Below are 11,137 nucleotides of genomic sequence, written 5' to 3'. Positions count from 1 at the left end.
AATCGGACATTATATCCTAATATTTATTATTGTTTAGTCTGTAATGTGGGACAGTCGGGCCGTTAGCCCCCCCCCCCCTCTACTCTCCAGTCCCCTTCGGTTCTGTTTTCATTTAGTATCGTCATACATCTGGATCTGGGCCCTGGCACGAGGCTTTGCTGCTATTTTTGTATAACATAATGAAATAATGAAAACAGGATGTCCACAGTGAGCTGATCCTCTCCTGGGAACGTTCCTGGTGATGGAATCACCTGTTCCCGTATCACACCGATACCGGATTAGACAGCAAGATCTGAAAAATGTCTGAAAAAAATGTCAGAAAAAAAAGATCTGAAAAATGTCTAAAAAAGATCTGAAAAATATCGGACAAAAAAAGTCTGAAAAAAAAGATCTGAAAAATGCCCGAAAAAAAAGAACTGAAAAATGATCTGAAAAAAAAGTCTGAAAAAATGTCCGAAACAAAAGATCTGAAAAATGTCGGACAAAAAAAGTCTGAAAAAAAATATCTGAAAAAAAGTCTGAAAAAGATATGAAAAAATGTCCGAAAAAAAATATCTGAAAAATGTCGGACAAAAAAAGTCTTAAAAAAAAATATCTGAAAAAAAACTCTGAAAAAAAATATCTGAAAAATGTCGGACAAAAAATGTCTTAAAAAAAATATCTGAAAAAAAAATATCTGAAAATGTCTGAAAAAAAAGTCTTAAAAAAAAGTCTTAAAAAAAAATATCTGAAAAAAAACTCTGAAAAAAAATATCTGAAAAATGTCGGACAAAAAATGTCTTAAAAAAAATATCTGAAAAAAAAATATCTGAAAAAAAAATATCTGAAAATGTCTGAAAAAAAAGTCTGAAAAAAAAGTCTGAAAAAAAGTCTGAAAAATGTCTTAAAACAATGTCCGAAAAAAAAGATCTAAAAAATGTCTGAAAAAAAAGTCTGAAAAAAAGTCTGAAAAATGTCTGAAAAAATGTCCGAAAAAAAAATCTGAAAAAAAAGTCTGAATAAAAAAGATCTGAAAAATGTCTGAAAAAAAAGTTTCAAAAAAAAGTCTGAAAAAAAGATCTAAAAAAATGTCTGAAAAAAGAGATCTAAAAAAATGTCAGAAAAAAAAATATCTGAAAAAAAAATCTGAAAAAAAAGTCTGAATAAAAAAGATCTGAAAAATGTCTGAAAAAAAAGTCTGAAAAAAAGTCTGAAAAATGTCTGAAAAAATGTCCGAAAAAAAAATCTGAAAAAAAAGTCTGAATAAAAAAGATCTGAAAAAATGTCTGAAAAAAAAGTTTAAAAAAAAAGTCTGAAAAAAAGATCTAAAAAAATGTCTGAAAAAAGAGATCTAAAAAAATGTCAGAAAAAAAAATATCTGAAAAAAAAATCTGAAAAAAAAGTCTGAATAAAAAAGATCTGAAAAATGTCTGAAAAAAAAGTTTCAAAAAAAAGTCTGAAAAAAAGATCTAAAAAAATGTCTGAAAAAAGAGATCTAAAAAAATGTCAGAAAAAAAAATATCTGAAAAATGTCGGACAAAAAAAATCTTTAAAAAAATATCTGAAAAAAAAATATCTGAAAAATGTCTGAAAAAAGTCTGAAAAAAAGATCGGACAAAAAAAGTCTTAAAAAAAAAAAAAAAGAAAAAAAGTCTGAAAAAAAATATCTGAAAAAAAAGTCTGAAAATAAAGATCTGAAAAAAAGTCTGAAAAATGTCCGGAAAAAAATATCTGAAAAATGTCTGAATAAAAAGTTGGACAAAAAAAGTCTTAAAAAAAAATATCTGAAAAAAAAATATCTGAAAAATGTCTGAAAAAAAATATCTGAAAGAAATCTGAAAAATGTCTGAAAAAAAATATCTGAAAAAAAGTCTGAAAAATGTCTGAAAAAAATGTCCGAAAAAAAATATCTAAAAAATGTCTGAAAAAATGTCCGGAAAAAAATATCTGAAAAATGTCGGACAAAAAAAGTCTGAAAAAAAAATATCTAAAAAAATGTCTATAAAAAAAGATCTGAAAAAAAAGTCTGAAAAAAAAGATCTGAAAATGTCTGAAAAAATGTCCGTAAAAAAAGTTCTGAAAAAAAGTCAAAAAAATGTCCGTTAAAAAAAGTTCTGAAAAAAAGTCTGAAAAAAGTCTGAAAAAAAAGTCCGAAAAAAAAGTCTGAAAAAAAAGTCTGAAAAAAAAGATCTGAAAAATGCCTGAAAAAAATGTCCGGAAAAAAACATCGGAAAAATGTCGGGGAAAAAATGTCTGAAAAATGTCTGAAAAATGTCTGAAAAAATGTCCGAAAAAAAAGATCTAAAAAAAATTATCTAAAGGAGAAATTGAAAATGCAACAACACACCTGACCTGAGTCCAGAACATCTGTCTCTAGATCTGTCTTTGGGTAGAAGTAGAATAATTTCTGTAACTTGTCTAAAGGTTCTGTGCATCCAGTACAGAAATATGTCCAATATGTGATTAGCCTGGCTTAGAAATCCCAGACACACAAATGTACAGATTCTTACACAGTACGTGCACTATCACTGTCCGCTGTCAGATTAGTACACTAACACTGCATCTTATTCTTATTAAATAATATTACAGTCAAAAGAATGTTTTAGGTCTTTATACAGATACATCCAACTCAATTCTTCTGACCAAACAGTGCTAGTTAAAAATGCGAGGACACGATGAGAGGTTGAAAAATAAAACAAATGGACAAGAGTTGATGAAATGTTCTTTAGTGCAGCCGTGCCTCTTGTTCATGGCAGGAAGTGCCAGTCAAACCACAGGAATGTAAAGCACTACAGCAGACACGCTTTTCCACGTGGGGGTAGGGTAGGGTGGGTAGGCTCTGTGTCTATATGTGAGAAAGAAGGGGGGGGGGGGGGTGGTCAAGGTGCTGTAGAGAACATTACATACAAAGCAACCGTATTCCTGGATGTGTCTTCTCCTGCTGTGATAACCTGCAGAGGACATGCACCAGTAATACCAGCAACAGCAGCTCAATCCAGTATACTTGGAAGTACAGTATGTTCATAACAGATGAATATGCGGTGCACAGTTAACGTCCAGTGACCGTCAGTGCCAACGCAGGAAGAAGTCCTTCAGGTAGCAAAAACGGATAAACTCCACAATAAAAACGACGAAGCAAATGGACATTAAACAAGCATGTGGTTCTGTTTATACAACATTAGGTGGCGGCACATAGTCTTTGCAAACAGTCCGTGTGGACGTATATTTTGGGCTGCATGCATCTTAATTATACCGTAGTTATGCTCAGATATGGTAGGAAGCAAGAATTCTTAAAACGTAATCTGGGGTTTTACAGAAAAGTCTAATATCAGTGTTCTGTCTGGCGATGAGGTCGAAACAACTTCTACTTGTGTGATTGTCAATGTTCATGTGTCAAATATCTTTGAAGATGTGTAACTTCTAATGTTTGAACTTAACCTGTGATGTGATAGATTAGTGCTTGATACTCTCACTGTTTTAGTCTTCTAGAGGAGTGTTCTGCCTCCCATGATTGGACCAGCTGTGTGACCTGATTGACTTCCAATCAAGCAGATCAGGAACAGCCGAGTGGTGACGTGTCTGAGTGTCCACATGTTGCCTGTTCTGCTTTGTGACGGTGATCTTGATGAAGATCTCTGTTAGATCCAAACGTTGCTTCATTCAAATTGCAGGGAGCTACCTGTGCAGTGTGCAGATCCTGTTTTCTTCCCAGTACATCTGTGCAGCGTCTCCAGCTGTGACATGGGTCGCCGCAGTCTGCGAGCACAGGATTCAGTATGGTACCAAACCTGGCAACCTTAGTCACAGCTGCTCTTGTCAATTAACAGGTCCAGTACACTGAACTCTAACCCAGGGGTCAGGGGTCAGGGGTCAGCAACCTTTACTATCAAAAGAGCCGTTTTAGGCAAAAAAAACAAAAAAGAAATCTGTCTGGAGCCGCAAAACATGTGATCATTGTGATGAAGGTAACTCAGTTTATAGTCTAAGTATATAGTATATCAGTCTAATGCAGTGAGGACCAAAGAGACAATGTACTACGGAGTATTAGGACCACATTGAGGGACAAACACATCTGAGATTTACACAATAAAGTCAGAATATTACGAGAATAAAGTCATAACTTTACAAGAAAAAAGAAAACAACACGTAGAATTACTACTTTATAATATTATGACTTTATTCTCTAAATCTCAGATTCATTTATTTCCTCAATGTGGCCCTAATACTCCGTCGTGCCGTCGTACCATAGACCTACAACAATGATAAATAAAAATGAAAATGTAAACAAAGAAACAGTTATTCATTTCCATTTTTATAAATCCACAGGGAGCCACTGGAGAGGAGCTGAAGAGACGCAGGTTGCTGACCTCTGATCGAACACCACTAGCTGCTTCCAGTCTAACCCCGTCACTCAGAGAGAGCTGCATGGACATCTAGTGCGAGTGTGTGAATGCTGCATGTATGTAACAGGATCAGTGTTCTGATACCGTTTAGCTCTGAGAGTGTATCAGGATGTGTCTGCTGGTTGCATGGAGCTGCCAACTGAAAGGAACCTTGTCCACGCCGGCTGGAACGGAGGGCTGTTTTGACTGCTAGGAGCTGGCACAGGTAGACATGTTCCCTTCTGATTTCAGCTGGAACAGGTCTGAGAGGAAATACCTCTGGCACAGAGCGAGGGCAGGCATGCCTCACCTCTGACAGTCTGGATAAAACCCTTCAGGAGACGCTGCAGGCGGAGAGCAGAGCGAGGAGAAGGCGGCGGCTGACGGCACATCGCCGTGTGTTGCTGTAAGCTGACAAACCCTCAAGGACAAGAGAGAGGGGGGGTTTCTAACAGCAGTCCTATGGATGCTTTATAGAGTCTGGGAGCAGCGTATCACACTGCCCCCCCACCCCTCCGTTCTCTGTTTCCTCTGAGTGCAGTCACACACACCCAGACAGGAGAAGCCCTTGAAGGCCTTCCAGCTTCAACATTTGGCCCGTCTGGAAATAATTAAAGAGGAAGAGGAAGGTGGATGAGGTGGTCAAACCAATTTTCCAAAAGTCAGTGAGACCCACCCTCATCCTGCACTGTGTGTACTCCCCACAATCCCCTTTGTAACACCGTTCCTCCTCGCTCAGTCCCCTCCTCTGCATCACACCATCATTCCTGTCTCCAGCTGGACCGGGGTTACTACAGGGTAGTTATGGACTCGACGTGTCGGCTCTGTAGTCGTCTGTAGCTGTCCTCAGCTCCCGTAACTTACACAGCAGACTGACATCAAGTTCACTCAGACGTGGTGGACCGGTTTGAGCTGAGACCGGACCAGAAGGCAGTGGTTCAGGGGAGCTTTCTCTGGGAACTCATACCAGTTTACCTACAGGTCACTAACAAACACTGCTTAAAGGGACTCCATGTACGGTTCTCCTTCCTTGGACCCCTTCTGGTAGGTCCTGACCACTGCAGACCGGGAACATCCCACAAGAGCTGCAGTTCTGGAGATGCTCTGACCCGGTCGTCTAGACAGCACTATCTGGTCCTCGTCAATGTGACTCACATCCTTACGCTGGCCCATTTCTTCTGCTTCCAACACGAAGTTCAAAGTTCAAAATGTTCACTTGCTGTCTAATATATCCCCCCCACTTCCAGGCACCATGGTAACCAGATAATCCATGTTATTCACTTCACCTGTCAGTGGTCTGAATGTTATGGCTGATCAGTGTAAATTATTATACATTATATTTCACCATAATTCTTATATTTCACAGCTGGACGATCATTTCAGTCACACTAACCCTAAGGAGAGCATTTGATTGTATTCATGCTGAAATCATGATGTCATGAATTGGATCATTTAATTTTTTTCTCACGATGTGTACAGTATCTTTTCTTAGTTTGAAGTGTGTTGTGTGTGTATAACAGCCATCTGTTAGACATCTAATGATGGACAAAATCTCAAATATAAAACCTAAACTGTAACAAAGCGTAGTTTACCTTTATGAACAAAAGCAGTATTAAACCTTCAGTGTGGAACCTGCTTTGAAGAGAACCACCGAGAAAATGACAAAGTGTTTAAGACATTTATTATGCATACTGTCAGACAAAAATGTCTGAAAAAAGTTACAAAAAAAAAACAACTCCGAAAAATGTTGAAAAAAAGTAAAAAATAAAAAAAGTCAGATGTTTGAAAAAAACTGAAAAATTCTGAAAGTCTGAAAATTATGAACAAAAGCAGTATTAAACCTTCAGTCTGGAACCTGCTTTGAGGAGAACTACCGAGCCAATGACGACGCATCCACAAGAGCCAAAGTGTTTTAAGACATTTATTATGCATACTGTCAAGAGTCATAGAAATCAACTTAAAAATGTTTTGTTTGAAGACCGTAGACTTTCATTTTGGAGATACTGCCATCATGTTCTGAGCAGAATATAATATTTACAGACATAGACTGGATTCATACGGGTTATCTGTTAGTTAGAGCGTTCATTTTACAACATGTATATTACAACCACGGCTGCTGCCGCCACCAGGAGTCAAACAAGTCCCAGGTCATGTTACTGGGACGGCCAGGCTCTCACACAACGTAACAACAGAATAATTACAGCCCCTTAAAAACCACAGATTAATTCACTTTAACAAGTTGTGTGCTTCTTTTTTTCCATTTTGCCTGCTCTGAAATGATCATCCCAATAACATTTTTTCATTTTGAAATACAGTGACAGCTAGTGTTAGTGCAGTAAATAAGACGAAAACAGGAATTATCACTCCCCTACATCACCTCAGTCCTTCATTTCAGTTTAAATAGAATGGTTCTCAACAATTTTACAAAAACAGACTCAATCAGTTCAGAGGAGTTTGTTTTCCACATCCACCGTCCCTCTGCATAGATCTAACCTCGGTGACGTCATCAGCCTCTTCTCGTTCTTCTCGTGATTCAAAGTAGGTACCGGCAGGTGGGAAGGGCAGAGTAAAATATAGTAGTGACACATCGGTGGTGCGGAGTCAGCTCACTTGGCAGCTTGCCAGATAATGATGCCGAGTATGGTGAGCACAATGGAACAAACCATAGCGAGGATGCACATCTTCTTCCGGGACTTTTGCTGTGATAAACAAAATAAAAATAAAGCAGAGACAGGAGGGTTACCGGCAGGGACTTCACTGAATGACAGCACTTAAAGTGACGGCTGCAGACTCACCTGGTAGTAGGCGGCTCTCTGGAGCTGCTCTGTTCCTCGTTCTACGTGAACTTCAGCGTTCTCCACATTGGCCTCGATGCTATCTGCAGAACAGAACAAACAGCCGGGTCAGCTGGGAACGTCAAGTCGGTCTGAGCATACTCACAAGTGTTTAGTTATTTAGGTTGCTTTCTGTTAAATCCAATATCACCAGAAAGTGTCGTAACATCTCTGACGGATGAATATCATCTTATATTAGATTGATATACTGTAGTGGTGCATTCGGTCTCACCGCTGCTGCTGGTCTGCTACTTTGAATACAAAATAAGCGGAGCAGCTGTTTCTGATGTGCATTGTCCCCTCATGGTGCGTTCAGGACTGAGAGTTACAACCCCGACGCTACTCACCGATCATCTCTCCCTGATCGTGAATCATCACCGCCAGGTCCTTGAAGATCTGGTTCACATCCAGAATGTCAGACTGAAACACACAAACAAACAGACAAAGAGCTAGAATCAGCTACGTATGGTGGGGGGGGTCTGATGGTCTGTGTCCTGCTATGTATGTATTCATATTGGAAATAGGAAGCAAAGGACCAGACCTCCAGCTGTCTGATGTTGGTTTCTCTCTCCTTGATGAGCTCCAGGTCCTCCTCTGTGATGGCCACCTCCTCTGCCTGGGTGGTCATCTGACCCCAGTCCTCTTGGCTTTACACAAACAGGAGAACATTCAATAAGACTTCAACACAGTTCCAAAATAATGTGTCCGTAAACTAAAGCTGACCTTCCTTCCTGTTGTGTTCGGTGTACGTTGTTGTTAATCTGAACTGTATTAACTAAATGAAATGTATGCAACAACTTCTAAATTGTTTAAAAACTGTACTACATCACCCCAAACTGAATCTAATGCAACTAGACTTAATTATTGTTTAAAACTTTCACACATGCAGTCTGAGTCCATCTATTTGTTAAGTAGTGACAGGTTGTTTTGTATGGAAGACTTAAAATATGTAAAGTGAGATACAATACACTATGTGTGTTTTTTTATGTCGTAATTTATGTTTGTTAAAACGGACAATCATTTACCCTGCTCTCTTTTCCTAACATATAACCAATGAGTTGTTTTATTTTTTTTAAGCTGTGACATGAATTTTCCATGCCCCGATAAAATCAAATCACGACGAAGAAACAAAGTGAAGATATGTTTTACATGTCAGTGTTAGTTTTACATGTCAGTGTTAATATCCAGCAGAGGGCAGCGTAGACCTGCCGACACTAAATGCAAAGTACTGCCGTTAGTTTTCATGAGGAGGTGAAAGGATGGAAACACATCGTCAATCAACAATCGACTGTCCAATCACAGCTTTGTTCATATTTTGGCATTTTAAACCTTCCATACTTTTGAGAACTTTGGGTCTCACAGTACACGTTGCAAAGTGCTGTTCCCAAGAGAAAACTCTGAATGAATGACGGTCACTTACTTATCGAAAGAAACAAGCTTTTCATCCCGAGAGGCGTCTTCATTCTGAGGGAGAGGGAAAAATCCACTATTGCCAAGGTCAATTTAGCAAAACACAGATTATCAGGACGTTTCATCGCTCCTCTCTCATTAGTGTGGTGAATTCTTTACGCGCCGTCCACCGACTCCTACTTACTGATAAGCGGGATCCGGCTCTCGCCCTGGCGACCGACTCCTTCTCCTTCTCTGCTGCACGCCGCTGGATCGCTTGGAAGTTGTTGAGAGCTGCTGAGAAGTCATTCATCAGCCGGTCCCTCTGGATCTTCTGCTGCCTCTGGACACCACAGAGAGCAGAGGGAGACGGACGGGATGAGACCGGTTAGAAAGACGAGGAAGAATTCATGGCGCTAAAGAGGGTCACGTTTACCATGACAAAAATATAATCAAATTGATCATATTCATTTAATCAGACTGTTGGAGAAGCTGTGATGGAAGTAGTTCTAACCTCGGACAGATTTTAGACATTGATGATGATATCTTTTTAAAACAGCAGCTAATAATAAGCTGCTGATACCAACGTCACTTTAACTCCCACCAGACTCATCGCTGAGCGCTAGTGATGTATGATATTATGATGTATTGTAGACTTACTTGCTCTGAGGGTGACGTGGGCAAAGGGATTGTGCCCAACTCTTTCAGGTGCTTGTTGGTTTCTTTGGCCAGTTGGTTGGTATAATGTTGTATCTGCTGCCTGTGGAGAGACCAGAGGTTTACAATAATCTGAGGAGTGCGTGTCTCTACAACCAGAGCTCCAGACTACCCATGATCACCCGTCATCTGGCACAAGAAAGTACACCTTTCTAGTACATGTGACAGCGCGCTGTTCTAGTATACTGTATGTAATTTAAGATCGTTTTGGCGAGCCTTCTGGATGACAAAGACGAAGAAGACTAAACCCAAAAACAGTCACCATCTTTCTGAGCTCAGCTGTCTGTTAACACCACAGAGACCGACCTCTTGTGGCGCGTGTTGTGCACTACATCACATCACATCAATACAGCATCATAGAAAGGTGGATACATACAGACGATCCTGGAGCTGACTGGTGTCCTGACTGGTCCCCAGCTGGTTCACCATGCTCTTGATCTGAGCAGCTGTCACAAGAAACAAAACACAGTGATGAGACTCAATCTTGTTATGGATCCGTCTATAAATACGGTTCATATAATATACTTATAAGCCTTGATTGTATGGCTTTACCAAAGGGTTGTTCTCATCAGAATAAGCTTTTGATAAGTGTCCTTACATTTTAACAGATCAGTAAAAACATTCTGTCATTGAACATCATTTAACATTTTAATGTTATGCAGACAATATAGAATTAAAATAAGAATTAAGAGTCAAACTAATCAGGTTTTAGCTAAATCATACTCCAACAACTTGTTATGACACGCTGAATATGACACATCTAAGCAAGATGTCAATAATGAGAACACGTAACCTCTCTTAAACACACTGAGATTATCTACAGTCACTGACAATTGTGTATAAAACTATTTTAGGTTAGGGCGGAACAATCAATAGAGAATCAATAGAGAGTGCCTAATGTGATGGAGTGTTTACGCATTCCAGCTAACTTTAACCCCCTCGCACTGTGAGGGAAATGGTATCGTCTCAAAGGGGAATATTCTTCAAACAAAAAGGGGTCATATTTTATCCATCCTTCATTTTGTGTAAATAGAAATAAAATAAATAAATATGTTCATTGGTGAACGCCCCGTTGAACTGTGGTACACGCGTGTGAGATGGTCTCTTCACTGGCTCATCCCAGTGGCCACCATGGACCTCAACGTCCCACACATGTACCACCTGGTTGCCAGAGCTCTTAGTCACCTGGAATCTTGTGAACCCGCGAGAAGATTCTGTAGGACTGATCTCTCGGATGACACTGGAACTTATACCGAGCCAGAGCCTTTCGGGGATCACACCTGACTTGATATTAATACTCATCATTCTGAACTTTCCTTTGTTGTGTGTAGAGGGCGTGTGATCGATCGATAAACAGACAGACAGGACACGGTTTCTTAGCTTGTTTGCTTTTCGTGGGAGAGAGAGAGAGAGAGAGAGAGAGAGAGAGAGAGAGAGAGAGAGAGAGAGAGAGAAAGAGCTGTTTCTACACACCTTCCTCTGCTGATCTAGACAGAATCCTTCAGAAAATCTAAATATAGTCAGCGCTCTGATAGCGCTCTGTTCTTACTGTATGTTCTTATGTTCTTATGCTCTGATTAATAAATGTATCCTTCTTGATTTAGAAACAGTAGCCTTTTGTTATTGTTGTTATTTTGCGCTTCTGAAGCTATTTCATGGTTAAATCCATGAATTTTATTTTATGAAAAAAAATAAATGCCCCCTCTCAATTCTTAACAGTCACTTCATCCTGGCGCCTGGCCGCCTGGGTGTCGTACTAAAGAAGTGTTCTGTAACCTATACATCAGTAATATAGGCCTCTGGCTGTTTCAATGCATATTCCCAATCTATACCCCC

At 39.3% G+C, this 11,137-nt stretch overlaps 1 protein-coding gene across 3 annotated transcripts in view; it reads right to left on the bottom strand.

Moving 5' to 3' along the window:
* Positions 1–6,264: 6,264 nt before the first annotated feature.
* Positions 6,265–11,137, bottom strand: part of stx12 (syntaxin 12) — an 8,400-nt gene continuing 3,527 nt past the window's right edge. For all 3 annotated transcript variants that reach the window (XM_037794736.1, XM_037794737.1, XM_037794738.1), the window contains exons 3-10: positions 9,678–9,747; positions 9,245–9,344; positions 8,790–8,927; positions 8,616–8,659; positions 7,737–7,842; positions 7,543–7,615; positions 7,157–7,239; positions 6,265–7,060 (exon numbers count right to left, since the gene is read on the bottom strand). In XM_037794736.1, the coding sequence (XP_037650664.1) occupies positions 6,968–7,060; positions 7,157–7,239; positions 7,543–7,615; positions 7,737–7,842; positions 8,616–8,659; positions 8,790–8,927; positions 9,245–9,344; positions 9,678–9,747 (707 nt within the window). In that variant the 3' untranslated portion in view covers positions 6,265–6,967. The remainder of the gene's footprint in view (positions 7,061–7,156; positions 7,240–7,542; positions 7,616–7,736; positions 7,843–8,615; positions 8,660–8,789; positions 8,928–9,244; positions 9,345–9,677; positions 9,748–11,137) is intronic.

Source organism: Sebastes umbrosus, chromosome 15 (genome assembly GCF_015220745.1).
Source record: "Sebastes umbrosus isolate fSebUmb1 chromosome 15, fSebUmb1.pri, whole genome shotgun sequence".
NCBI lineage: Eukaryota > Metazoa > Chordata > Actinopteri > Perciformes > Sebastidae > Sebastes > Sebastes umbrosus.
The sequence above is the reverse complement of the archived record's forward strand: the minus strand, read 5'-3'. Positions and strand labels throughout refer to the sequence as shown.